Raw genomic sequence first — 27,944 nt, forward strand, 5'->3', positions numbered from 1 at the left:
GTGTGGTCAGTTAGGGCTAGTCGGGCCATCCCCCCATATTTCTCGGGGCTTCCAAGGTTGCGGAGAACACCCAAAGCCAAACAACCACGCAGGCAATGTGCAGATGTGCCATTGATTGAACTACGGTGTGCATATATCTAAGGTATGCAAGTAGAAACGAGCATCAAATTAGGCACGCATACGCTATGTAAGTAGCAACAACAAACCCCCCTTCGCTCACTTCGCCTTTCCCAAATCAATAGTTATATCAATCAAACAAATAAACTACATCAACCAATCACTCCAGTGCTTCTGCAGGCAACCATCCAGTCTAGCTAGCTTTAAGAGTGAAAATCTCGGTCTAGTTCCTTTTTCTTCGTTGCTTTCATTCATTCGGTCGTTTGTTTCGTTTTGTTCCATCCACATCGTGTACTGTGTCTGCGTGTATATATGTTATATATTCAAATTCATCGACCAGTAATGTGTAATGTAGCCATTGCTCTCCGTCTTCCAGGTATAAGCCGCAATGATAGATAAGAACCAATTAGTTGTTGTTATGACATGTGGTAATAATTGGAGATCATATCCTCCTTTATTTTCTTGCTCATGAGTACTCGGCGCCTATCGAAGTACCGTTCAACATCCCAATCGTTGCTATAACATCTGCTGGCTCGAGAAGATGCCAGCTTGCAAGTGTTTGCTTGGAGCTGGCGCCCACGGTGACCGAGAAGATGTGTTCGGGAGGGAGGTCGGAGTGCCGTAAAGCGCGGAACATGTCTAATGTCGTGCCCAGTTAGCCAAAAGCTAGGAGAAGGGAAATAGAAGAACAGGAATCTACCTTCATCCGTAAAATCGTCCCCACTGCATAAGATGAATTCCGGTGCCTCACCAGGTCCCGTGCCGTACTCATTTAATAACCGCGTCACGATGAAACCTTTGTTGACAAAGGTTGGGCGCACTTCAAGGTTGGCCTTACCCGCCATGACTTCAACATCGTATGCTTTCATGACCGTGTCCTCTAGATGTTTCCGGCACTCCTTTGCTTGGAAAGACCCGTACTCGGGGTCTGCCCGTCGGTAATGCCAAGTAAGCGCAACTCGTTTGCGCTCAATAAACGATCCGTGGGTGCGCTCTGTGTAGTGCTGAAACACGTCCATAACATCCTTTTGCCATGCCATATCAAATGTGGCTGCTAAATTTTCCCAGTCATCACTGCGAGGCTTTCGAATGAAACAGCCATGTTCGGCACTCAGTCCGAGCTCAGGGATGTGGCCCATCCATTCATCTAAGAATGCCTGGTCGCGTCCACTAATTATCCAAACTGCATTTCTCGGATCTGCAGCAAGACTCTTGATATTTCGCAGGACACGGTCGGATGGGATAGCAGCCTGTGGGTCTTTCACAATTGGCGTTAACGTTCCATCGTAATCGAACATGAAGAGCCGTTTCCTAGCCTTGCGGTATTGCTTCAATACTTGTGCTCGGTCCAAGGCTGGCGTGGCGATTGACTGGTCAAAGGACGATAGATTGGTCAGTAGACGGTGCAGAAAATGTTGAGACCACATCGAAACCGTATTTGACGTAACATGTTTGTAGAGCTTGCAGTGTTGTTCAATCTTCTCTTCCTCGTTCATGCTGAGCGCTTGGTCGATAGCTGCAGCTACACCACTCATATCCCATGGATTGATATGGATCGCACTAGGGAGCATTGCGGCTGTCCCGGAAAACTCGGACAAGATGAGAGGTCCGTGATTGCCCTGTTGGCAAAGCACGTACTCAAGACTTGTCGTGTTCATACCATCCCGAACACTGGTAATCAGACCGACATCTGCAACACGCAGGAGACTGAAGTATTCTTGTGGAGAGATGTACTGAGGATAGTACTGCACAGGCGTGAAACTGAGCGATCCAAATCGACCGTTGATAGTGGACACAAGGCTCGATACTTGGCTTCCAATCTTGTTCTCTGGGTCCTCCTTTTGTTCCTCCATACTCGTTGGGCTTGTAACTTGGATCATGACAACTTTGTCACGCCAGTGAGGATATCTTTCCAAGAATGTCTCAAAGGCTTGTAGTTTTTGTGCCACACCACGAACGCTGTCTAATCGATCCCTGCCGACAATGATCTTCTTGCCAGCATAGAGCTTTTTAATGTTCATGACAATCTGCTCTGTGTCCGGCGATCCGAAAGCCGCCTTTTGTACATTCTGCGCGTCTATTCCTGTTGGGAAGACATCCACTGCAACGTGCGCCCCATAAGCATCGACACCCGCAGAATTGGAGTCGAACCCAAGGACACGGGTGCAGCAGGATGAAAAATGTCTGGAATATGAGTATGTCTGGAATCCAATCATATTTGCCCCGAGAACCCCCGTAAGCACTTCCTTCCTTTTAGCCAGACAACGCATGTATTCGCTACTAGGGAAGGGTGAGTGGAGGAAAAATCCGATAAAGATATTGGGAATCCGCTGCCGTAAAAGATTCGGTAGCAGGAACAGATGGTAGTCGTGAATCCATACTATATCACCAGGCTGGTATACCTCGGAAATGCGATCGGCGAACAACCGATTCAGACGCATGTAGTCTGTCCACCATTTGCGTTCTGAGCGTCCATCCGATGGGCCATTTTGCTTATAATGTAAAAGGGGGTACAGCTCTCGTTCTGCGTATCTCCTCCAACGAGACTGGTCGATCAACACGGTCTCCTCCTCAGGCTCATCAGATTCAGCTGTCGCCCAAACTGGGAGAATTCTACCATATTTGCTGCGATTCAGCTGTCGTTCCAACCGTTCCTTGTCGGCTGTTGAGAGAGTAATAGCCTCCACTGGAATATGCGTTTGCGGGGTCTGCGTTGCATCGACGGGGACAGGCGCAGCTGCTTTATTAACAGGAGCAACCGTAGAGGGGACCGCTGGTACGCCGTTCCCTGCGACGGGTTGCAATGGCGATCGTTTGCTAATGATCTCTTCCACCTCTCCCGTCCAGCCTACAAGAGTATGATTCCAGGGCGATCTTTCGGACGTGAGGTGAGCAAAGGAGTCAAACAAGGCCGACGTGCCTGAGCGAGGTTTCAGTTCCTATATAAGCGGGATGCGTGCGTTAGCATAGAAATTCGGATTGCGCAGGTAGATGAATAATCAGATCATCTTCTCACCCAGTCAGATCCGGCCTGATGCGACACTTTGAACGGAATACAAAATGAGGCACTGATGAGTCGTCCGGTTAAATGTAGCCCTGGGTGGTCCGCCCGCGGATCTGTCACAGGAGTTGCCGGTGTGAGGTGAGCGTCCCCCACGAGGCTCAGACGTCGAAGCAATTCAGGTCCGGATGTGACACCCGAGGCTGCATCGGAAGGACTCAGGGGAGAATTTACGTAGGCATCTTTGGTGGCGGTGGTCGTCCCGGGAAGCTCGGAGAAGTACGATGCAGACGATTCTCCCTCCCTGGGTGCTCTCGGCTTCTCCTGGCCGGAGATAGCTGGGGTGGCCATTGAAGCCTGCACATACGCAGCTTCGCCCAGTGTAGACAATCCCGGTCCAACGATGGCGGGCTGGGGTTGGTTTGGGGGGATCCTGTCGGGTGCTCCTTGCTGGTAGGCCATTGTATGATGTAGATCCTGAAGTCGAGCTTGCACAAGCCAAGCCGGAGTCAACGAAAACGCTCAAACGGAAACAATAGCAGGTAGAGGAAAGGGGGAAAGGAGAAATGGCGGAGAGCAAATCAATCGATGCGTCAGTGCATGGCTGTCGGTCAGTGCTGCGACACAGTCACGATACTAAAGCCGTTCGCGGAGAGGGAAGGCGGCGGGGAGGGGCAGCATTCACGTACTGTTCCTAAAAGAGGTATCTGCCTGCCGCCATCGAGCAAACGCCCGCGGAGCAGCCTGCACCGTAGAACAGATATGCCGCGCTACGTCTATCGAACTCGAATACGTCGTAGTAGTAGTAGTAGTAGTAGTAGTAGTATGTTTAATTCCTTATGTCTGCCGTCTACCGCGTTCTTGAAATCTTGAGAAGCAGAGCAACGTGCCGCCTCTGCGGGGGTGTGAGGTGAGGTGAGGTGAGGTAGGTTAGTCAGTCCCTGGGCCCTCGCGGGCGTTGACAATGGCAACATGCAATGGTGGACTAGAGGCACTAGTTGTGAATAGTCTGCACGTTCACGAGGCGGTGAATGGCTGGTTGCTGGGAGAACAAGCCGAGTGGGATTTCTCCGGGCGAGACCGTGCTATGAAGCCATATAAAACTATAAGCTTGTTCTGTCCATTCGAGCAGTTCCGGTCCAATCGCCTAGTTTACCTCCACTTTTCAGCCAGGCTCGCTTTACAGTGGAAAAATTGACGGAGCGCTGACGTTCCGTCCCTCGAAGACTTGAAAAAGAGGGTGGATCTGGATACGTAGTTGATGTGACGTCTGTGCTTTGTTTATCTGGCATTGCTCAGTCGCTTGAATCAATACCAATTGTCTTTCGCACGAAGACCACTGCGTCATCGTCGCAGAGAGCAAGTAGAGGGTGGGCTTGCAGGCAGAGCTTAGGGCTTAGGGCTTAGGGCAGGACTCAAGGTTATTCTTCCTGTCCAATCACAGAGTGGACCAAGTCCGCCCGCTGTGAGATCACGTGCATATCTCGGAGGCCGGCGCCGATCGTCGGAAAAACCATAATGACGATCACATGCGTTCTCCCTCAGCGAACGTTTGATACTCCCAACTTACGGCAAAAAAAGTGTCCTGCACCAAACAAAACCAGTGTCCTCATCGATATCTTATGCGCTTTGGGCAGCCACCTACTTCATTGCAATGCCTTGCATTGGGTGATTCCCGGCTGGTCCTGTGCGGCCGAGGGAAAAGACCGTCTTCCTCATCGCCATCGACCTTACCCGCGGCAAGCCTACGACGATCTTCCCACAAGATAGTTCCTCTAAACAGTAGAAAGCCGCGGTATCCAGTCATAAAAAACAGTTTGAAGAAGACTCTCGAAGCACAAAGGGCCGCCAACCGTGAGAGACTGATCCGCAAGGTCTACAATGATCCGCCTGGCCTAAATATTCACCGTCCGTTGATCCCCGAAGAGCAGATAGACCAGCTTCATAATGCGCTTGAAGCTCCCGCAGAAGCCACACCCTCCAAGACATCCCTATCAAGGCGGTCGTCAACAAAAGAACCAACCCAGGAACGACTCATAGGCCCGTCTGTTCGAATTCCGTGGGTTGTAAAGGGAGATGGTTCCACAAACCGCCCCTGGCTTGACTTTCTTCGAACCGGTGGTGAATTGAGAGACGCCAGTTCAGTCCTAGGAAGCGAGATTTCAGCCCTTGCCGAATTCCTCAGGCCTTCAACTACAGAGCGATTGGTCGTGAAGGGCATACTTGATGATATATCAAAGCAGCTTCTTGGTGCGGTGCCGAGCCCGCCACAGCTTGTAGGCTCATGGTCCACGCAAACCGCATCTAGCACATCAACTATTGACCTTATGATCCTCGTGCCTGGTGTTGATGCGCCGCATCATAAGTCAACACCAATGAATCCCCGTACCATCAAAATGTTTACCGGCATCATAGAAAGGGCTGAGCTTGAAATGAAGAACAGCACAGATTTTGATGGATGTCATGTTATTTATGAAAAAAGTCCAGCACTTGTGATGCCCCACAAAGCTTCAGGTTTATCAATCAGGCTATTTTGCGGGAGTTATCTGCCCAAGTCCGATGGTTTCATGAGGGATTCTCTTGCCAATTTTCCGTCTTTGCAACCATTATACATGGTTCTTAGGGTCCTTCTTGAAAGCAGGAATATCTTTGGATGGGAAGCGGCCTCGGTAGACTCATACGGTTTATTTCTGCTCATCACGGCCTTTTTGAAGCAGCAGAAGAGTCCGACGGAATACGCACAGAAAAGTTTGGGCGAGCAACTCCTCTCAATTCTTAATACATATGGCTCTGCAATCGACCTAAGCACAACGGGTATCTCAGTCGACCCAGCTGGGTTTTTTAGCATCTCCAACATCCGCGAATCCGGAAATTTTCGTATTGAGCATGGTGACAACAACAACAAAAACAACGGCAGCAACGGAAAGATATATCCCGCATATCTGGTCGGACAACGCGCGCTGATGCGATACAAAATCAACGCTGGCAATAAAGGCAACCAACCCGCCGCGAAGCATCTATGTATCCAAGACCCAACAAACCACCTGAACGACGCTGGCCTGCGCTGTCTTCGCACCGCAGAGTTGCAAAAGACGCTATCACAACTACATCGTGACCTGCAGTCGGCTCTGCAGAGGTGGGATGACGGTGATCGAGGCATTGATAGCTACAGTATTCTCGGTCAGATATTGTCACATGCCAGCTTTGATAATTTGCTTCGGAGAAGAAAGATGCTGAGCGAATGATACCCCCACAACTCTCATTTCTTCTATGTATTATTATGTATATCATAGATGTATATACGTATCCTCTCCCAGCGTATAACTAGATAACACGCAAGTGCGACTCTATCCCAATTCTGGAGAGAAGATTTCTAGGTCTTGATAACTAGGTATATAGAAATATGCTACAAATATGACAAATTTACATGAAATATCACAACCTCCTATTCTAAAGCCTAGGTGATCTTCCTCCGGGCCAACCATTCACTCAACCACCGACGTTCCTCCTTCTCGAGTGCCTCTAACCCTAAATCCGAGCCAACACCAGCGCCACCGCGCTCATCGACAGCAATACGGACTTCATCGGCGCTCATAGCACGTACCCCACCACAGCTCACGATCAATCTATCATCAAGGTCCAAGTACTCCGCCCAACGCAACAGCCGCGGCCGATAAACGAACGGGACCAAGAACGAGGGCCGGTCGTGCGACTTCGCCAATCCAAAAGTTGAGCATGCGCGCAGCACTTGCTCTGCCGAAGCGGTGGATGCGAATTCGCGTGTTCCGAATTGTTCGGCCAACCAGGCCATTTCTTCAGCTGAGCCGGGAGGGATGGGCTTCACAGACCCGAGTCCGCCCTGGACGGCTTTCAGGGCGCAACGTTTTTGCTCCACGCGCTTGATCCGTGTTTTCTCGATTTGTCGGGGTATGCGACAGGTGAAAGGAGTCACGGAGTCGCCGACTGCTGCGACGATTAAAGGGGTGAATTCCCCGCAGATGATGAGCAGTAGTCCAAAGGGGATCATGCGACGGACATCGTGTGCAGCGCGACGCACGAGCTGGAAATCGGCTCGCGATATTTTGAGAGCATCAATGGCAGTCTTGAACGACGTGGCGCCCGGAGAGTTTCCTCCTCTGGCTTCGGGAGGAGGCGGGGAAGTAGGTATATAAGCAGGGAGACCGAGAGCACGTCGGATGGGTAAGGAGTCTTTGTAATTGTAGTATACGTTTTTCAAGCCGGTTTTATAGAAGGCCAAGTATGCTCTACCGAATGCAACAAAGCGGGACAGTTTTTTGGGCAGCGTCTCGGTCGCAGTTGTTGGCGATGGAGGAAGATTGAGCTCCGCTGGGAGTGTGCTCACGGGAGCGTTAACTGTTGGCGTTAGCGAAGCTGGTTTTCGTGCATTCGAAGAGGACGATCTCGCGTTTGGCGTTGTTGGATTTGGTGGTGGTGATGGCTTTGGTCTATTTCTCTTGCCCGAGGCCGAAGACGTCGCATGGCGCCGAGTAATCGCAGTCTGGATTGACGAAGAGTATATTTGAATTTTCGAGTGCCTCGTCCTCGTCAAGACAAAATGTGCAGACAGCAGGGCATTGTCAACAGGCAGCCGACCTCTTCTTTGAGGAGCTAGATGCGATGCGGTGGCGGCGCAACGGCCGCAGATGGCGGAAGACATGGATCAATTGGGTTGGATGTCGCCCAATACGCTTATTCCATGAATGTACAAGGTGATATACAATATGATTATGTGGTCAGGAATGCCATGTACTCATGGTGGCAGGTGTAAGTAATTGTCTGATGCGGAAAAAGATGATGATCGCCGCATGAGTAAGCCCGAGCCGACCAGCTTAACTAGCTAAGTTAGCTTGGCTATTTTACTTCACGTGCTTTTTCTCTCCTAAGCTCACCTCCGTGGGCATCAACAACTCAGTGCTTGCTTTCAACTGATTCCTCTCGATGCCTCCCAGAATGCAATGGAATAACTCTTCTTACGTGTCGAATTCAATCTCGACTGTCGCGATGACTCACTCGCCCTGACTGACTAATCCTATTGGTGACTAACAGACTAATTAATAACTAGTGAACCATTCCACAGCTTCATATATCTTTGGGATAGAACCCAATTCAGGCGAATCTCACCGGAAACAAGGGCAAAAACAAGCCAAAAAAGCAAACCGAAGAAGCAAAATGCAGCCTCTGACCTTTACTCAGCCCACGGCCCTGGTGCTAATCGACAATCAGGTCGGTTTAAAGCACCCAACTCACTGGGGCCCTGCGCGCTCCAACCCATCATACGAAGCAAACACTGCTGCACTGCTCGAGGCATTTCGCAGCGCGCGCCAGCGCAGCCCGGCATCACCATCAAAAGTGCCCATTCACATCGTGCACGTCTTCCACTCTTCACTCTCGCCAGACTCCGCTTTACACCCATCCAACCCAGAACAAATCCAACCGCTCGACTTCGCTACCCCTGCGACAGATGGATCGGAGCCTGTGTTCTGGAAATGTGTCAATTCATCCTTCATCGGCACCGGATTAGAGGCCTTTCTGCGCGAGAATGGCGTGCGGCAGGTGTTTTTCGCCGGGTTGACTACGGATCATTGTGTATCGACCACGACGCGCATGGCTGCAAATCTCGGGGTAGTTAACAATGTCATCTATGCTTCAGAGGTACAACAGCGAGTGACCGTCAAACCAGATGGGTCGCATCCGGAGGGTGTCATCCGCATCGATCATGGTCGAGTTGTGCTTGTGGCTGATGCGACAGCTACATTTGCCAAGGGGGGATTCGATGCAGAAACGGTTCATGCAGTGTCAGTTGCGAGTTTGGAAGGGGAGTTTGCAGACATTTTCAGTACACAGGATGTTGTCAAGGCATTGGGTAGTGTATAAGAGAGTTAAAACAGTCATGTGGAATACGATTGGTAATAAGAACAATTTGACTAATACAAGTATCTTAATGATGTGTTTTATTTTTTTTTTTTTCAACGTGAACGCTCTCGAAACGGACACGCAGGCTCGTAAGTAATCTTCGTGTCCCCTACGACGAGTCTCTTGTTATAGAAAGAAGTTCGTGAAGAGAATATGAGGACATTTCTACTTCACCGACTGCAGAATCCTCGAAGGACCAAGAACACCGAACGCCTAGCTCATTCAGAGACAAGTGTTTGCAGCGTGTATCCTACCTAGGTACATATAGTGAATATTACAGTGCATTGTTAGTTAGGGCTAGCTTCTGGTTTACCCCGCAGTGGTTGGAGAAATTGTCCCGCAAATCTCCGAACTCTCTGGAAAGCACAACTCAAGAACCAGAAGAACAGAATGGCAGCAGCACATGGAGACCTGGCGCATTTGCTGCCTCTCAACTACAAACGCCTCGTCTCAGACTGGCTGGAAGAAGACTGCCCCAGCTTCGATTACGGCGGGTTCGTCGTCGGCGAATCTGATGGCGAAGCCAGATTGCTGGGGAAGAGCAAGGTTCGTTTGTATCCAGCTGCAACCCCCCCAAGTATGTGCATATATTATATACTAATGGTACGGAGAAAAGGGCGTGATTGCTGGAGTCCCATTCTTCAACGAAGTCTTCTCGCAATTAGGATGCACGTACGTCCCCTCACCCAGGTGCTGGAAGGAAGAAATCCAGACCAATTGACGATTCATCCAGAGTCGAGTGGCACGTCCAAGAAGGCGAGACCATCGAACCTATCAAGCAATGCGCCACAGTCCGAGGTCCAGTGCGCAAAATCCTTCTGGGCGAAAGAGTAGCCCTGAATATACTTGCTCGCTGCTCGGGGATAGCCACCAAGTACGTGCACATCTATCTCACTCGCAAAAGGGAGACTTGGGGAGATTGACATGTATCCATAGAACGTCTTTCCTGGTGCAAACACTCCGCGAACACGGCTGGAATGGCATACTGGCTGGCACACGCAAGACAACACCGGGCTTTCGTCTCGTTGAGAAATACGGCATCTTGGTAGGCGGAGCCGATCCTCATCGCCACGATCTCAGCTCCATGATCATGTTGAAGGACAATCACGTCTGGGCATGTGCCAACAATAATGCCCGCAGCAACCGCCTTGACAACAACAGCAACCCACAACAATCATCATCAGCGTCCTCAGAAGAAGAAGAATCCAAATCTATCACAGCCGCAATTCCCGCGGCCGTGCACGCCGCCAAAGCCACGGGCGGATTCTCAACAAAAGTCGAAGTCGAAGTGCGCAGCATCGAAGAAGCGAATGCAGCTATTGGCGCAGGCGCAGATGTCATCATGCTCGACAATTTCACGGCTGATGAAGTGCGCGCAGCAGCAGCTCTGCTCAAGACTGAATGGGCAGGCAAAAACAAACCACCAGGCTCGTTTTTGATTGAAGTTAGTGGCGGTTTGACCCCGGATAATGCGGCCAAGTATGTCTGTGAGCATGTCGATATTCTGTCGACTAGTTCAATTCATCAGGGTACGGGCATTGTGGATTTTTCACTGAAGGTTTCTTTGAGGTAATCTTTAGTATTTCCCCTCCTTCTTTTCTTTCTTTTTATCGGCATACTGAATACTCGTCTTGGATGTCATGTCGGGTACAACATAATGCGGAAAATGATGAAAAATGTATGATAATCACAATTAATCTAGAAATCAAAAGCAATGAATCTTAATACGACACAGTATTTCCTATACTTCATTGCTCATGCTGATCAAGACCAGATAATCCCCTAAACTCCCATCCTATATCCTATATTCATCATCCATTCGTATTCTTATAAATTTCATACAAGAAAAAGTAATAATAATATCAATGACAAGAAATTGCAAGCAAAAATTGATCCCGAAAGAATTGCCGTTAGGGTATAATGCATCGATCATAACAAAGGTTGACAGTCACCTAGAAGGGAAGAAGATGAAACTAATTCATCTCGATATCGACTGTGAAGCCTTCGCCGTACGAGCTATGGGCATCAGTATCCTCATTGTCGCTACCAGATGTGCGCTTGTCATCATCTCCAGAGGTCGGCCCCGACTCGATAGCTGTCCTCTGGCTATTAGCCCTGCTGAGAGAGGCTGCCTCCAGAGCCCGCGTGCCCCAACGCATGCGCTCTCGTTCAAGCTCAGCTCGAAGCTCTTCGTTTTCTGCATCTCGCTCCTCGAGTCGCTTCCGCGCCCCGTCGCGATCCGCCAATCTTGCCACCCGCTCCAACTTCAATCTGCGTTCGAGTTCTCGTAACCGTGATTTCATGATATTGTCCTGCTCAGAGTCTGTCGGTTTTTGGGATGACGACGTTGATGATGTCTCTGTCACGACGGTGGTCGGCTGCGGGATACTCGACGCGCTGCGGGTTATCGTTCCTTTCTTACTGCGGGAGTCCGAGCGAACAACCGCCGATGTACGACTGACTGTCGGTGAGGCCACTGCTGTACGATCAAGCTCCAGGTCTGCACCAGCAGCATAACCTGCACCAGAGCCAGAGTGTCGATTCTTAAAGGTGGATTGCATCAAGTTGAGTTCAGCTTTCATAAGGCGATTCTCGCCCCGCAACTTGATGACCTCCGGCGAAACACCAGAAGCTCGTTGCTGGCTGCGAATATTCCGGACAGCTTCTTCGAGGCGCTCAAGCTTTTTGGCCCGAATGCCAAAGTTGTGCTCAAGGGCCTGGTATTCTTTGCTTAGGTCGCGTTCAACAGCCCTGATACGGGTCTTGAATCCGGAGAGCATGTTTTCCACAGTCTTCACGGCAAGAATGAGATTGCGGCTGAAACCCGGCCAGAAAAGAAGGTTGCCAATGACCTCCAAGCTAGGGAGGTTGCCATTGATAAGGCTATTGGAGTGAGCCCAGTCTGGACCACACATTGCCGAGAGCCTCTTCCACAACGTCAAGTACAGTGCGTTGCGTTCACTGAGTTGGTCCTTGAGCTGCTGTTCGAGAGTAGCAAACCGTTTCCGGTCCTGGCTCCTGGCATTTTCTAGGTCGGCAATGCGGGAATTGTGCTGAGTGATCGTCCTTGATGCATGTTGCTGGGATTTTAAGGACTGGTCGAAAGAATGTTTGTCTGCTCGGCGAGCTTGTCTTTCTCGATCTAGGAGATCTGCGAGCTTGCGAGACTCCAGCCCGTGACTTTCTAAGAGAGCCTCGCGACTTTGCAAGAGTGACTCCTTTTCATCGAGCTTTGAGCGCGTGCTCTCCAAGTCGAGAGACTTGGATTCAAGCTCCTTCTGCAGTTTGATAATGGAGTTTAGCAAGCTCGATCGGGTACCATTTAAATCTCCAAGAGCTTCTCGCAGCCCGTTCTCTAGATCCATGAGGCGCTCTTTCCATGTGGTAGCCTCAATTTCACGCGCTGATAGTGTCTTTTTCAGTCGTCGGACCTCATCCCTAGCCGATGAAGCTTCCCGATTGAGCTCGTTCATAATTCGTTGGACTTCTTGCTTTTCTTTGCTGCCGACCACTTCCCGCTGATGTCTTTCCTCTGCTAGTCGCGTTTCCAACTCTTTCGCCTTTTCCTTTTCAACCTGTAGGTTCATCCGAGAGGTTTTAAGTTCCGAGTCAAGCTCGCTGATTCGAATCTTGTCCGCATCTTGCTCTTCGCGCAAAAACATGATCTCGCCCTGGCTCGACTCAATCTGGACTGTCAGCCTCTGAACTTTGCCATTTGCCTCAAATAGATCTTTCTCCAAAGACTCGATCTCTCTATTTGAGTCCTCTAGCTCTTGTTGCACTGCCTTGAATTTTCGAAGATTGCTCTGTGCGTCTTCTTCGAGTCTTAGGATTCCCTCGCTGGCAGACCGCATTTCAGATTGCAAGGTCTTGAGATTGTCTTCCTGAGTCCGAAGCGTCATCTCAAGCCGTTGACACTCGTCGACTTTCTGGTCAAGCTCATCTCCAAGTGTGTCAATCTCTTCTTGCGCCTCGTTTTTTAGATCCTGTAATGCAGCTTCGCGCTCTTCGGCAACTTGCAGAGCTTGGTCACGCTCCTGCTGGAGTACTTGCAGTTCCTCCTCAGCTTGGTCTACATCTGCCTGGTATGCTTTGTCTAGCGCCTCAATCTCGGCCATGTACTCGTCGAGCTGGCTTCGCAGGCCCTGATTTTCGAGCTTGAGACTGGAAACTTGATCGCGTAGTTCACCATTACGCACTTCCATGTTTTCCCGCTCTGAATCGCTGGCGCGAGATTCCCGTGTGCCATTACTTGCTCGTGACGAAGAACGAACATGAGCTCGTGAAGCTGAGCGTTCAAAGATGCTATCTCCAGCAATAGACCTTCCACTCCGTTGGAGCTTAAGATCTTCGATTTCTTGGTACAAGCGCTCTTTCTCTCTATTACGGGATGTTAGCATTGACGTCTGCACGCTGACTTCCCTGCGCAGTTCAGTATTTTCTTTCTTCAGCAATTCAAGTTCTACGAGGGTACTGCTTGCGGAACTTGGGACCGTGAGTCGGCGTTCATGATCTCGTTCAGATGCTGTGGAGTGCGATATGATAGAGCCTTTTCGACCGCTTCTTCCATACCTGCCAGCTTCTGAACCGATGTTTCCTTCAGCTCTAGCCCGTAGTATCTCATCGCGAAGCTTGCGGTTCTCCTCCTCAGCCTGCTCACGAGCGGCGGTTTCAGCATCGAGCATATCTTTCCACATTTCCTGTACACCGGTGTTAGTATGCTAGTAGGATATGTGGTAGAGATATCAAGACTTACTCTTTCTTCTCTCGCGCCAGCATCTGAATCGATCGGCCGAGAGTCTCCGATAGATTTGACGATTTCTGCTAATCGGCGCTTTTCGCTTTCCCTCAGGATACTTTCAGATCGCAGCCTCTCAATTTCCACCTCGTATGTTTCAACTCTCTCTCTGAGGAAGATCAGCTCCTCTTCTTCAATTTCATTTCGTTTCTCTTCATCGTTTGTCTCGGTTTCTTGGTCGGCGTCCGTGTCCCTGCTGGATTGACTATCTTTGAGTTGCTTCTCCAGGTTGCGAATAGTCCTCTTCATTCCTTGATTCTCTTTCTGCAGCTTTATTTTGTCCGATTTCAGTTCGACGTTTTCTGAAATCATCTCCTTGATACCTTCTTCCGATCGCTTATTCAAAGCTTCATTCAAGAAATGAACTCTCATCTTCAGGTCAAAGTTTTCTTTCGAAAGGCGATCGATTGTGCTGCTTTGCTCTTTCAGCGTCATGCTCTTGCCACTCCTCCCAAAACCAGGTGTCGGTGCTCCGGCTCTTTTGTCAGGCGATATGTTGGTAGAAAACTTTGCATTGAACTCTCGGGCAAAGGTACCGGGCACCTGGATATCCTGAACATGCTGTGTAGCTACTGTATCTGGAGGTAGGTCGATATCCTGTGATCTGGCCTTTGGCGTTTCTGGAGGGTTGTCTTCGAAGTCCCTCGAAGAATGAGCCACAGAGCCTGTATCCTCCTCATCCAAAGTATGTAGTCCGCCATCCGTGGCGCCACTAAGTACACGTTTATCGAAAATATTTTCTTCGCTAAGTGCTGATACCCCGGAGGCCATGCTCCCTAGGCTGATAGTCCGAGACAGATTCCTACTAGGCGTATTTGTTTTCGAAGGTACTGCGCCCCCTGTCTGCAATGCAAAATCAGCACCTAGCGTCGCTTCGCTAGCCGTAGTGTCCGTGTTGGTGCTATTTATTGAGGAAGCAGAAAAGCGATGGGATGATTGGCGGCTGGTCAAGTATTTGGGACGAGAGCGCTTTCGGTCGGACTGGGAAGTCGAAAGTCTGCTATCATCCTCATTATCCACAAACGCCTCGCGCGATCGCCTCGAGTCAGAGAGAGCCGGCGATAGGTTACGTCGGCTTTTTCGCGGAGTAAGGCTACGGTAAAATTCGGCCGAAGAATCGCCCTCTTGCATATTTTTGGATGGATTAGATAAAGCTCGCTCGACAGCTGCTGCGGTGGGCGATGAGTTCAGCGTCCCTAGCGCCGAAGTATTGACGTCCAACTCCCGATTCGAAGCTGGTGTTGTCGTGGGATCACGGTGTTGATCCTCTGTTACTTCTTCCGTCACGATGCGAGGCAATTCCAGTACAGAGCTCTCTTCCTGTATTTGCGATATGTCCGGATCATAAGCGCCCTCTTGTCCGTTTGGATCGGTGACTCCGACGAGGTAGGTGTCATCAGCACCACCATCGTGATCGTCGGCGGGTGTGATTTCGATAGTAGAAGGTTCCGGTAGAAAGCTTGATTCGATATCTTGTAGTTTCCTTTGCATCTCCTGCTCTTCTAGCATTGTCTTATTATTTTGCCGGTGAACGTCGTCATCATCGACGTCTATCGAGTACTGCAGCACGCTGCTCTGTTCTATAAAATCTTGCGCGTCGTGCTCTTCTTCCATGGGCGACAAGGCGGGTGCAGAAGCATCCTGTGTACGGGTAACATATTCAAAGTCCTCTGAGAGCGTGTCCTCTAGGTGAGGCTCCTCGCTGTATTGCTGCGTCGCTGCTGTCGACTCGGCGTGGTGATCTTCGGCCCTCGAATGCTCCATTCTCGCGTCCCCCGTCCTCAACCGGGAGGCGATGGATTGTTGTTTGTCTGCCACGTCAGTCGGACAGTTAAACAGACGGTATTAAAAACAGGGCGGTGTTGACGACGCAGACTGTACGGGGGATCATTGTGGTGTATCGTATTTATTTATTTCATGTTGTTTGTTTTCTCCACACGGCAGGCGACCCACTTGTCGCCGTTGCTCATCAGTGTTGGCCTGAGGCCTGGCCGCGTCTCCGCCGGCACCAATCAGCCGTCGTCACATGCTCTCTCTCTGTCTCTCCTCTCTCTCTCTCTCTCTCTACAGATCACGCACTTATACCAGAAATAACACTTAACCTATTGTACAGACACGGATAGCTTTACAGGCAAAACAAACAATGGGTATTCCAAATGGACAGACAAAAACACATATTGATCATACGCAGAGGAGACGCCTGCAAAAGCTCTGGGGTTTATTCCCTTCATCGTTAGACGGTTTACTTGCTTGGCCCCCTCGCTCAAGCTCGCTGGGTCCTTTTTCGTCCACATCTACGAATGACACCCGTTTAGAGGGATCTCTCTTAAACAGCGAGAATCCTGCGCCTCGGCGGGATGTGCTTTTTGACGGCTGTTGGTCGCTTGCTTGCTGCCTTTCGCTGACAGTAAGTGCTGGTGTGCGAGCAGTAGAGGACCCCATTCGGGCATCCAGCTGTTGGGACTGGTAGTGCTGTCTCCGGGCTTCAACCACGCGTCGTACGATTACTGCAACAAAGGATCAGTCTGTGCTCATTCTTATGGCTTAGCGGGCACATACGCGCAAATGTTTCCTCAATGTTGACCATCTCCCTCGCACTAGTCTCCATAAAACCAGATCCATGCTTGCGCGCGTATTCAAGGCCATCTCGAGCCGAAATTATTCTAGCCTCTTTAAGATCGCATTTGTTGCCAGCAACGATCTTCACTGGTGGTGGCAATCCCACCGGGCGATTCTGAGCCTTCCGGCCCAGTTCCCTCATAAGTCGCTGATTGTCCTCCAGTCGCTGCTCGGTCTCGATGTCAATCATATCCATAAAGTAGTCGAGAGCTTCGAGACTTGGCCCGTGGGTGATATCGTAGACGAGCAAAAATGCGTCGGACTTCAGATTAGAAGCTGCCCAGAGCCCGCGATATTCTTCTTGGCCTGCCGTATCGGTGATGGATAAAAAGTAATCGGTGCCGTCAATGTTGCGCGTCACCGAATATGAGTCCTCTGAATGACCGAGTCTTTAGCATGATGTGATAGCCTCGGCGACCTCGATCCTTGTTTATGTGTAAAAGCATACCTATCGTTGGGTCATATCTAGGAGAATCAGCCAGGCGTCAGCGTCCGGGGCAAGCTACCAATAAAACTTACTCATGTATCCACTGACTGCGAACAAGGCGCAAAGTTATTGATGATTTTCCTATATGCCCATTGACACGACTGACTCAGTAAATCGTTCAAGCGCTTTGGCGTTGGCAGGCGTAGACGCAGCTAATCCAGCGCAAAGAAAAACGTACCACATCCCCCGTCTCCGCATATTGTTATTGAGATTTTATCCGCCATAGTCTAGCTTTCTAAAAACAGCGCAGTTTGGGGCACGGGGACGGTAGTGTCGATCTGGACCAGAGTCGATTTTCCCTTGCGACTCGTTTGCGCGAACGGGCGCTGATGAATCTATATAAGTCGAGTCGGTTATGTTTGAGCAGACACGCGTTGCGCAATGATTTGTTGGATCATGAAGTAACTAGCAGAGTAGTTACACAGCAATGATGTGTGAGAGACCAATGGGTGCTATTCGAATGGTAGAAGTCTCAGGCCTGTTGCGTTTGACTTCGGAAGCCGCTATCATTCGCACATGCGAGTCGAGATTGAAATCTGAAGGGAAAGACGCAGGCGTAGGAGGCGATATAAGGATGGAAATGAGAATAATATAAACCCATATGTCAATGGTGTCAGGGACGAAAAGCGAGCAATTTAGGCGATGAATCAACATGCAATAACCCAAGTGAGTTAATTACGTCCCAGTTGCAACTATTATTTTGGTTTAACGATTCCTGGCTAGCGCGACGCCCACACTAAGCTGCTTTCGGCCATGCCCCTTTTTCCGCGAGTATAAAGACGACAGCGACAGAACAACAAGGTCAATTTCGTTATACACAGAACATAAAATATCCATTATAGACATGGGCCAGCTCCTTCGTTTAATTGTCAAGTCCTCGGTTAATGATTATGGATGACCATCATCAAAACACAACGATTCGTTCTTCCTTTTGTTCGCTTGGTCGCTTCTTAGTATCAGTCGCATCCACAGCCCCGATTCCATCTGGCTTTCCATAGTGTGTCGAAACTTAAGCGTAATATAATCGGTATTACAATTACGTGCACAAGCAAAGTTCCAGCGCTTCAGTTCCGTACTCTCCCCGTGCGGCGCTAAACGCAATCAGGCAAAGCGCGGGGTCCATCAGCCTCGATTTATCGACGCCACAGATTGCAGTGGCACAGCTCCTTCCCCTGGGGCCATCACCAACTGTCGCTTTGTCCGTTGTTCGGCTTCATCTAATCCGGATATGTCCGTACGACCTCGGCCTGCGTGGTGCTAGTCTGGTCAGAGTGCGCTCGCTTCCTGTGATTGCCTGCCTCAGCCACATTCTCGTTTCTCACTCTTCGTGTCCGCCTCTCCCGCATTGTGTTCGCCACGCGACCAGTCACAATTCGTGGCTAATAAAGACCATTCATTATTATAACTACAATCTACGCTATTAACTTATAGTCAAGATGGACTGATCAGAAAATCCATCATCAACCATATCAGCTAATTGCTCTGCGACAACTTCGCCTCTTCTCTTCCATTTTTCGATACGCTTAGTACTGCTATATATGTCGCACAGATGTTTGTTTACTGCCTCGCCAGCCTATCAATGTGAAAGTCCCACCAAGAGGGCAGAAGACACTAAGATCAATTTTGGGAGGGGAGATCACTGGACTCATTGCTGGAATCGCCTGTCTTTTTGCCGTGCACAATGAGCTCTGGGCAGCTCCCACGCACTCAAAGGGACCCGTATCCCCCACAACCGACTGACACAAGGCAATGTGATCATGATATCAGCCTGAGATTTAACATGCCGCTGAACCCGTCAGCCATCCCGCCTCAGTCAGGCGAAGTTAACTCTTTGTTAGACCCGAATCTCCGCGGGCAGCCAACATCCATGGGATACGTTGGGAATACCATGGGAACGTACCAATTCAATGCGTCGCCTCCCTATGGCAGCAATCCCGCATCGTCAAATGTCGTTTATACGACAAATGACACAGTGTCAATGCAGCAATTTCCGCACAACCGATCCTTGTATCACAGTGCGGATCGCTTCAACTTGGACCCTAACTATGATCCGGCCTCTTTTGCTCCCTCAGAGAACCCCATGGCCGCCTTCCAACATCATTATCCTGGTGCGGTCAATTTTCAGGAGTCTGATATGGCTTTCGCTTTAGCATACGAAGACCCGGCGACTGCGCAGTCGCAATCCCTGGATATGTTATTCTCCAATTCCACATATGCTCCCCTTCCGCAGTCGTCAATGCAGCCCACCTCTGCAGCTGGGCAGCTACGATCATCATCACTAGGTGGTCCGCAACAGGACTGGGCGGACATGTCAAATTTCAATATATCACTATCTGGACCAAATCCACATGGCGTATCTCCAGCTGGAGTTCATCCGACAGAGGATTCACTAGTCGCTTTACCACAGAGCACGGGTAGCGCTAGATCTCAGTCCATCTCATCCTACCTACCACCACATACTTCTCCGATGACATCCACTCCACCCACTTCCCGTAATCCGTTTATTCCGCGTGGTAAATTTCTTCCTATGATGGTCCAATTTGACGTTATGCTGATACTATATGCTTTCCCCAGAGATTGCGGCGTCAACTATACCCAGACCTGGGGCAGGCAAAGTCGCATCTCAGTATCTGAATGCCTACTCAAGCAGTGGATTTGATATGTTCGGAATTCTGGTGAGTTCACTTCAACTCAGCGGAAGTATTGTCGTATAGGTAGGCATTGCTAAAATTTATTCTCTTCAAGGCAAAAATTGCAAATCGACCAAATCCAGAAATAGATATCGGTGCTGTCGACATGTCGTGTGCATTTATACTTTGTGACGTTACTTCTCATGACGACCCTATCGTCTATGTTTCTGATGCCTTCGAGCGGTTGACCGGCTACACAAAGCATGAGATTCTTGGGAGGAATTGTCGTTTCTTACAATCTCCTGACGGCAAAGTTGACCCAGGAACGAAAAGGAAATATGTAGACGACCAGACAGTTTATCGACTAAAAGAAAAGATTCAATGCCGAACAGAGGTTCAAGTCAGCATGCTCAACTATAGAAAAGGTGGCCAGTCATTTGTGAACCTTTTGACCATGATACCAATACAGTGGGATACGAGCGATTACAAGTTTTATGTTGGCTTTCAAGTTGATCTGGTCGAACGGCCCAACGCGGTTACTAAGCGAAATACTGGTAAGTCTGACAAGAATAACACACAATCCATGCGGCTTTCACGGATCACGTCTTTCTCAGCTCGGTTGCAAGAAATATCTAACAATTGATGGGTTAGATGGCTCCTATACGATTAACTACCAACGAGATCAGCTTTCTCGGTACGTCTTACATGCGCCTGAAACACGTAAGGCCCAGCCTAGGTTGTCAAACAATATCAGTCATGACGAAGCTACTTCCGCCCTGAGAACAATTGGCGCGGGAGCCAGGAATAACCGATTTTTAGATCGCGTTTTACTCGAAAATGCCGACGATGTAATTCATGTTCTATCATTGAAGGGACTCTTTCTGTACCTATCACAGTCTAGCTCTAGGCTTCTTGAATATGATCCAAGCGAGCTTGTGGGAAGATCAATATCATCTGTCTGCCATCCCAGTGACATTGCACCGGTCACCCGTGAACTGAAGCAGAGCACAGCTGGATCACCTGTCAGCGTGGTATACCGGTTCCGGCGTAAGAACAGCGGCTATATCTGGATTGAAAGCTATGGGTCACTACACATCGAACCCGGGAAAGGACGCAAGTGTTTGATACTCGTCGGTCGTCAGCGCCCTGTATATGCTTTAGATCGATCTGGTATCGTTGAATCGGGAGGGATAGGAGAGAATGATCTGTGGACGAAAATGTCTTTGTCGGGAATGTTTCTATTTGTGTCTTCTAATGCGCGTGCCCTCCTCGATAGGACGCCAGCTGAAATGGTAGGAAAAGGCATACAAGACTTCATGCGAACTGACTCACGCGGTGAGTTGGGTAAAGCCTTGGAACTCGCCCGTACTGGACGTCAAGCCACATTCAAGCATGAAGTCAGACACAAGCGTGGCCATGTTTTACAGGCACAGACAACATTGTTTCCAGGAGACGCAAACCCTGGAAGTAAACCTTCCTTTCTCATTGCTCGGATTTATCTTCTGAAAAACTCGCGCTCAACTTACATCCAAAAACGTAATAGCCCGGCTGTCGTGTCATCCTCTGCCTCTACGACCGACATACCTAGCTCTGTGGCCGTCGCATCGACAGCTTCACTTATTTCCCTACCCGAGCAAAACCAAATAACCGCACCAACGGAGGCGGGCTCGCACGGGCTGCCTTTGGGCACTCAAGACGAAGCCCTTCTGTCAGTCAACAACATATTTGAGGAACTGAAGACAGTTCGAAGCTCTAGCTGGCAATTTGAACTGAGACAACTCGAGAGAAATAACCGCTTACTCGCCGAGGAGCTACAGAGTCTACTGAGCCGTCGCAAGAAGCGTAAGAGGAAGAAAGGGACGGGCCCATTAGAGAAATCGTGTGCAACCTGCGGGACGCGAAATACACCTGAATGGAGGCGTGGACCAAGCGGGCATCGTGATCTATGCAACAGTTGCGGATTACGATGGGCTAAGCAAGTGAGTATATCTATGTTCATATCTACCTGTGCTCATCCATCTCTAATTGCAAGTCTTCTACAGAACGGCCGCATATCACCCAAAAAACTGACCGATCAAAACGATAAGAATTCAAGTTCTGGATCGGCGAAAGCCTCGCCGGGAAGTGCGACTGACGAGAGACCACAGGATAAATAATAGTAAGGCATAATAATCAATAAAAATCAGACCTTTCTTCCTCTCTCTCTTTAAATCTTCCATGACAAATGGATGAGCAACGAATTTACGGCTAACAGAACGGAATGAATATCGCTGAATTCATTCATGTAAAGGACATACACTTGTGATTGGACAGAGCAACTACTGAAGTCTTACATATGAAGTAGGAAGAGCCCTTGTCTTCAAATCAACTTTTATACCTAATACCTATATCTTTTGACTTGCTAATACTCAGAGAGAGAGATTCATAATGAGTACAAGATGAAGTTACAATTAACAGAAATGATCAATTAGCAAATCAATATAACCTAACGAATATACATGCATGTAGAACAACGCTAGGAAAGATGTGCAGTTTATCGAAAGGAAAACAACAAGATTGAAGCAAGGGCAAAAAGTGATGTGATGCTGATTAAACTAGATACCTTTAGAAGAAGAATCATTTAGCTAGACTAGCTAGCTATATCCCTCTATCCTTTAGAACATGTTTGAAAATGAAAAGAAAGGAAAGGAAAAAGAAAGGAAATAATAGACTCGAAGGAGAATGAAGATGATTCACTTCGATAGTCGACAGAGGGGAATAAATCAACGTGAGGAGGCCAGAGGTGATTGTTTAATTACTAGAAAGACCAGCGTTAGTATGTACTAAATATATATATATATATATAACGTTAGACCTAAAAAATCATGTGGTGGAACTTACTATATTTCAATCGGCGAGATTTGATCAAGTGTATACAGCCAATTTCCACCTTGTTCCTCTTTCTCGAGCCTGTGATTATTTGGTCAGCAACGAGATTATCAATCATTGAAAGAGGGGGGAGAGAAAAGCCTTACCAGTCATACGGCCAGCTAATTAGATGGCCCTGGACCATATTGAGTAATTCATCAGCATGGCGCAAATCAATCACTCCGTCTGAAGCGTGGAACTCTCTTCTGGAGCTTCGCGTCATCGTTCGGCGACGTCGGTAGGTCCCTGATGGTTGCGATTGCGATTGCGACTGAGTCATGTTCAGAGCGCTTGAGTATGTGACTGAGTGCGAGCCGGTGGTTCTGTCTTTTTCGTTTTCGGTTGAAGGAGCATTTTCACTAGACTGCAGTTCTGGACCTGGGCCGTCTACTGGCTGAGTTTGGGTTTGATTGTTGCTGCCTTCAGAATTATCCATTTCTTTCAGCGCGTTCTTCTCGTCTTCAGACGTGCGGCTCTCGGATGATCCATTGTTGCTGGGTCTTTCAGCCGTGGGTTTCTCCGAGTCTTGTTGGCCATTGTTTGTGTTGATATTGGTGGCAGTAGATGGATTGGAATTCTGCGCCTTCCAAGCATCCGTCTGTTGGTTTTGCGCTTCCACAAACTTCTCGCCATATGCAGTGTATTCTTTGTATTCCTTCCACGACTTGACTTGACTGTCTGGCATGCACCTGAATACGGTTCTGTAGATTTTTGTGTTGTTCTCCGCAATTCTCTGCCATGTATCGTAGTAAAATGTCTCGTTGACGGGATCCCTCATACAGTGTTCATCGACGAATGGTCGTGTCATTGTTCCTGCTAGAGGATGACTGCTTCCAACAGGTCTAGAAGGGTCTTTTGATGGCAACCATGACCCGCCGATATCAGCGTCGTTCGTCTCGGGCAACGGTTCCAGATGAGAGAAAGGAGATTCATGGCTATCTAACGGTGATTCAATCTGCCTAGGCGCAGGCGGTAGGATTGATTCTTTGACAGCTTCGTGTTGTCTCTGCTCCTGTTCGAGATCTCTGAGCGTCTTTCTCGGGTTACTTATTGTTCCTTTCCCCTCAGAAGCGACATCGTTCACAAGAATTTCGGTCGTATCGCGCAAGATTGCAGAATCCCGTCCAAGACCAAGACCAGCTTCCAGATTCATGTTCATGCGGTCAGCACCATGCCCAGCAACCTCATTCCGATGCTCAAGGTTGTCCGTCACTCGCGGGTCTGCAGTGAGCTTTCTGCTGGATTTCAGATTCGGATTGCTGCCTTGTTCCCAATCAACATCATGGTTGAAGCTATGCATGTCTTCGGATCGCGTCAAAAACTCGTCCTGAATTCGGTGTCGGCGCTCAATCATTTCCCGTTTATCTTGTTTTTCACGCTCTGCTGAATTCTCGTCAACTCCGTTGGCCTGGCTATCCACAGAGTCGGCGTCACTCTCGCTGTCGCGTCTATTGCGCCCTCCTGATGCTGCTTCCCTGGCTAGGTTTTGGTCAAGTAGCTCATCAACGTCAATACCGAGATGCTCTCTCATCAACCGCATTCGCAAGGTGTGCGGAAACCTTCCAACAAGGTAAGGTTTACCGTCCATTGTCGACCAGATCATATCGGTGTCTCTCACGACGGCGGCACATTCAGAGTCGCGCGAGCCAAGCATGGATCGCTCGTTGATATTTGCAGACCCAATAATGGCCGCTCGATCGTCTACCACCATACATTTTGCATGGATATAGAGCTGTTCAGTGACCAGCTGCTTGTTCGGCCCAATTCTGCCCCATGTTCGCAGGCTGAAGAACTGTATATAGTCCTCAGGCTCAATACCCTCGGCACGGAGCCGCCCAAAGATAGAGGTCTCGCCACGACAGATACTACGATATTGACATTGCATGATAAGACGGACGCTCGTTCCGCCTTCGGAATCGACGGTGTTCTGAAATCCGGGCATCAAGGGAATGACAATGACAGCACGCCATGTCTCTCCATTGCGCGCCGCTCTTATGACTCTTTCTACCAGTGCGTCGCCAATCAGATTTTCAACCTTCCTACCATCAATCTCGCATGTACTGATGAAAAATTGATTTTCAATGTACACAAAATGCTCCGATTGTTCAATTAGCTTGACGTAGGCATTCATGATGCTGTGTTCCGTCACATCTGGAGTTCCTAATGACCACATGCTGGCTGAACGCAGAATCTGGACTTCGCACGTGCCATGAAGACCAAGCGCTTCGAGGTCCGCAGGGTTGAAATCGGGTGGAGGAAGCAGGAACGGTGTTGGTCTGGTAGGTTTGCGCTGACGCAAGATATAATTCCATCTCTGGACGAAGTGTCTTGTTAGATCTCGGGCTGGCTGGCCTACTACATGCATAGATATGTCGTGCCAGGGCATCCGAGGGATAACATTACGGTCGTACATCTCCTCATAAGGCTTGTCCAAATCGTAAAAGTCCTGGACACGAGGGTTGGAATAGTCCTTTCCTGGCCAGAGCTGGCAGTGATCCGCATCCTTTGGACCGTCAGATGTCTCAAATCCAGTGGGTTTATCGTCCGTAAGCATATGTTGAGGGGTGTCCCATCTTCCGAAGCAAAGATCGATTCCTCCGACGAATGCAAGTGTGTGGTCGACAATGCACAATTTCTCATGGTGGGCCCAGAAAAAGGTGTTCTGCCTAAACTGGTTGGGAGATCTCTGCACAAAGACGTTGGGGTGAAGGTCAAGGAGGGAGAACTTTGAATATTCTGAATCGATAGGAATGGCCGAGTTGATGTTCCGGTACATAATGACAAAGACCTTGACGCCTTCTTGGGCCTTTCTTTGAAGCAGTCGATCAAGCCTCCACTTCTGACTTATCGCAGCTGGACGCCGCATATACAGCTCAGGACTCAGCCACCAGTCATGAATGTAGATGACATCCTTCGCCTGATTGATTGCACGCGATACGAGCCACATATGGTCACGGCCATCCACTAACCACTGGGCAAAGCAAGCCTTTCGCACTGGAGCAAAACTATCAAAGCGATTTGGCTTCGACCAGGGGGTATTCTGAACCATGAACCGGATTGAATCTTCGAATTGATGCAACTGTCTCTCGTTTCTTGCAAGCAAGCGCAGCTTCCGCTCCGAATTCTCGAGCCTGAGAGTATGATGTTGAGGATGAGCCGCCGAGTCCTTTGCTGAACGCGCAATTTCTTTTGCGTTCTGATCTCTGAACCGGACTTTCTGAGACTGTAGCTTGAAATAAGGGTCTACAAGGAAGACATCGTAAATGTTCATTTCTTCCGGTGAATCAACACAGACAACGTAGCTGTGGCGTACGAGGAACCACTTCGGTGAGTGTCGCTTCTTGAGTAAAGCCGGTCTCAGAGCCTTTCGGAAATCGAGACCTTTCGCCGACTGTATGATCAAGAAGCCTTCTTTCCCATGATAACTTCCTTCTGCTGCTAGACGGACCCCTAAAGCGGAAAGTTCAAGGAATTTGCATAATCGGTTACTATCAGGACGGAATATCAAGAACCGTATCATCTTCTGCAAATAGTTTTCGAGTTTCTTCCGCTGTCGTTCGGTGTAGGATCTCCTCTCGCCTGTCGCTGTTGCTGCGCCTTCACCTCCAGTGGCATCACCCTCCAGGGGACCTCCAACGCTAGAGCGACGGCGTGCTATGGCAAAGGAAGAGCGTCTCTTTCTCGCCTTGCGGCGACCTTCATTACCACTGGTCGCGTCCGCCCCGGTTTCGTCGCCAGCGCCGTCTTCTTCATCCTCTTCCCGTTCGCTATCGAGGCCTCGAACACCGCGCAGATAAGGAAACGCGCTTCTGGGGAAGCGCGGGAGATAATGCCCACTGTCCTGGCTTTTTAATTGAATGTACTTCTGAGTGCCTATCTGTAGCTTGTATTTTAGATGCAAATTGGCGAAGTCTCGGAGAGTGCGGTGTATAATCCATTTCATCCGCGTCATCCCACTTCCGTATTCCAGCTCGATACGAAAAACGAGATGTCGGTCTCCGGAATTTGAGTCAATCCGGCTGTCTGTAATCTGCACCTTGAGCTGTTCAAGCAGGATGGGAATGCGCCTACTTCCATGTTCATCGCGTTGAAACATGCTAGCAAGGATCAAAGCAGCGGGAATACCTGAGGTCAATTCAGCCAATAGCTCTGCAGATTTAGCATGATCTACTGTATTGTCTGCCTTGCGTCTTTGCCCGATCAATTTCAATCCAGCTTTGATTTGGCGCCATCTCTGTGCACTTAGGCTAGATCCTCTCTCGGTTTTGTGCCGCCTCCATATTTCTTTAGATCCCTCCTGCTCGCCAGTTGGAGTACCAAAAGTGGTCAGCCTCCTCAGGTTCATAGGTCTTCTCTCCTCGTTGTTATTGTTGTTGCTGTTCTGGGCATCTTGCCGCCCACTATATGCCAATCCTCGGGCACTAGACAACCATGCATTGCTTCTCTTTCTCCACTGCGAGTCCATGTTCAGCCTATCTCGACCTTCATCTTCCGATACACCATCGCGAAGTTGAGTGGATAGATCAGTGGTAGCCCTCCGTTGCAGCAAACCGGGCCTTTGATTTTCCGAGTTATGATAAAACGAATTGAACGAGAAGAGCCCTGGGCTTGGAGCAGCAGGCCGGGGAGTAGTCGGGGCCGATGCGTGCGGTTCCCTAGAATCTTTCCTAGCTGGCCGCGGTCGTTGTGTCTTTTTCCTCCTGCGCAGTCGCAATCGTTGTTCTCCAGCGCTCTCCTCGGCGTCCGCGTCTCCTTCACTTCCGGCGTCTGATGTTTCGGGGTACGTGAATTGTTCTCTTTCGGATGCCGGTGTATGCACGTCACTGGCATAGCCATTCTCAGTACCTCCACCGGGGCCTCCCACTGGAACAGTAGCCAGACTTGGAGAGCGGGAATGTGAAGGGAACGACGGGGTTGCTGCGAAAGCTCTCAGTTTTGTGAAAAGAGACTGTTTCCGGTCCTTGGCAGACGCGTCATTGTTTTCCTCCTGGCCGGCAGAAGAGGACAGGGATCGCGTGCGCTGCGGCAGTTCATGATCTGATGATGCACCCTGAGTGAATTGCACATTTCGGGTGCCCGTGGGCGTTGACGCTCCAGGCGTAACGGCACCCCCAGGAAGCCCTATATGATTGTTTATATCGCTATTAGTTTTGTCGTCATTATTGGCCAACGAGTCTCCCTCTTCCTCCAGGATCGGCTGGTCCACGACGGTACCCCCTGGGAGACTAGAAGGGAACTTCGCCGATGCCCCTTTGTGCGTGAAAACGGACCCATTCTCTACCGAATCATTAATCACGGGGACGAAAGACGAAGGTCCAAAGGCTGGGGAAGCAGGTTGTTGCTGGCGTAGATATTTCTTGGAGCTTGTTCTGGGGCTGTTGTCGGTGTTGGCGTGCGACACGGGATCGTTGAGGTCGGCCATCCTGGCTATGGATTGCTATACCTGCTGGA

The 27,944-nt window shown here is 49.5% G+C and overlaps 8 protein-coding genes across 8 annotated transcripts, besides 1 other annotated feature; 4 read left to right on the forward strand and 4 right to left on the reverse strand.

The window, feature by feature from the left end:
- Positions 1 to 583: 583 nt before the first annotated feature.
- On the reverse strand, positions 584 to 3,580 carry UA08_02071 (hypothetical protein; the record flags this gene model as incomplete). Its single annotated transcript, XM_020261805.1, has 3 exons — positions 584 to 756; positions 818 to 3,056; positions 3,134 to 3,580. The coding sequence occupies 3 exons, from the start codon at positions 3,578 to 3,580 to the stop codon at positions 584 to 586; spliced, it is 2,859 nt and encodes a 952-aa protein (XP_020123579.1).
- Positions 3,581 to 3,911: 331 nt separating this feature from the next.
- Positions 3,912 to 3,944: a repeat region (Identified by RepeatMasker using a combination of RepBase library and repeat library created with RepeatScout).
- A 692-nt stretch (positions 3,945 to 4,636) lies between these two features.
- On the forward strand, positions 4,637 to 6,363 carry UA08_02072 (hypothetical protein; the record flags this gene model as incomplete). Its single annotated transcript, XM_020261806.1, has 2 exons — positions 4,637 to 4,887; positions 4,935 to 6,363. The coding sequence occupies 2 exons, from the start codon at positions 4,637 to 4,639 to the stop codon at positions 6,361 to 6,363; spliced, it is 1,680 nt and encodes a 559-aa protein (XP_020123576.1).
- A 212-nt stretch (positions 6,364 to 6,575) lies between these two features.
- On the reverse strand, positions 6,576 to 7,796 carry UA08_02073 (hypothetical protein; the record flags this gene model as incomplete). Its single annotated transcript, XM_020261807.1, has 1 exon — positions 6,576 to 7,796. One exon carries the CDS (start codon positions 7,794 to 7,796, stop codon positions 6,576 to 6,578), a length of 1,221 nt encoding a protein of 406 aa, XP_020123577.1.
- A 512-nt stretch (positions 7,797 to 8,308) lies between these two features.
- On the forward strand, positions 8,309 to 9,013 carry UA08_02074 (hypothetical protein; the record flags this gene model as incomplete). Its single annotated transcript, XM_020261808.1, has 1 exon — positions 8,309 to 9,013. The coding sequence occupies one exon, from the start codon at positions 8,309 to 8,311 to the stop codon at positions 9,011 to 9,013; it is 705 nt and encodes a 234-aa protein (XP_020123582.1).
- A 429-nt stretch (positions 9,014 to 9,442) lies between these two features.
- Positions 9,443 to 10,625, forward strand: UA08_02075 (hypothetical protein; the record flags this gene model as incomplete). The annotated part of the gene is made up of 4 exons (XM_020261809.1): positions 9,443 to 9,598; positions 9,669 to 9,724; positions 9,786 to 9,926; positions 9,989 to 10,625. 4 exons carry the CDS (start codon positions 9,443 to 9,445, stop codon positions 10,623 to 10,625), a joined length of 990 nt encoding a protein of 329 aa, XP_020123583.1.
- A 400-nt stretch (positions 10,626 to 11,025) lies between these two features.
- On the reverse strand, positions 11,026 to 17,154 carry UA08_02076 (hypothetical protein; the record flags this gene model as incomplete). Its single annotated transcript, XM_020261810.1, has 7 exons — positions 11,026 to 13,752; positions 13,809 to 15,661; positions 16,097 to 16,357; positions 16,410 to 16,844; positions 16,918 to 16,934; positions 16,989 to 17,003; positions 17,063 to 17,154. The coding sequence occupies 7 exons, from the start codon at positions 17,152 to 17,154 to the stop codon at positions 11,026 to 11,028; spliced, it is 5,400 nt and encodes a 1,799-aa protein (XP_020123580.1).
- A 1,582-nt stretch (positions 17,155 to 18,736) lies between these two features.
- UA08_02077 (hypothetical protein) lies at positions 18,737 to 21,742 on the forward strand (the record flags this gene model as incomplete). The annotated part of the gene is made up of 6 exons (XM_020261811.1): positions 18,737 to 19,469; positions 19,531 to 19,631; positions 19,702 to 20,140; positions 20,238 to 20,434; positions 20,483 to 21,565; positions 21,629 to 21,742. The coding sequence occupies 6 exons, from the start codon at positions 18,737 to 18,739 to the stop codon at positions 21,740 to 21,742; spliced, it is 2,667 nt and encodes an 888-aa protein (XP_020123581.1).
- Positions 21,743 to 22,398: 656 nt separating this feature from the next.
- On the reverse strand, positions 22,399 to 27,915 carry UA08_02078 (hypothetical protein; the record flags this gene model as incomplete). The annotated part of the gene is made up of 3 exons (XM_020261812.1): positions 22,399 to 22,408; positions 22,467 to 22,535; positions 22,601 to 27,915. The coding sequence occupies 3 exons, from the start codon at positions 27,913 to 27,915 to the stop codon at positions 22,399 to 22,401; spliced, it is 5,394 nt and encodes a 1,797-aa protein (XP_020123584.1).
- Between the last annotated feature and the right edge of the window lie 29 nt (positions 27,916 to 27,944).

This window comes from Talaromyces atroroseus (genome assembly GCF_001907595.1).
Source record: "Talaromyces atroroseus strain IBT 11181 chromosome Unknown scaffold_1, whole genome shotgun sequence".
In the NCBI taxonomy this organism is placed as follows: Eukaryota; Fungi; Ascomycota; class Eurotiomycetes; order Eurotiales; family Trichocomaceae; genus Talaromyces; species Talaromyces atroroseus.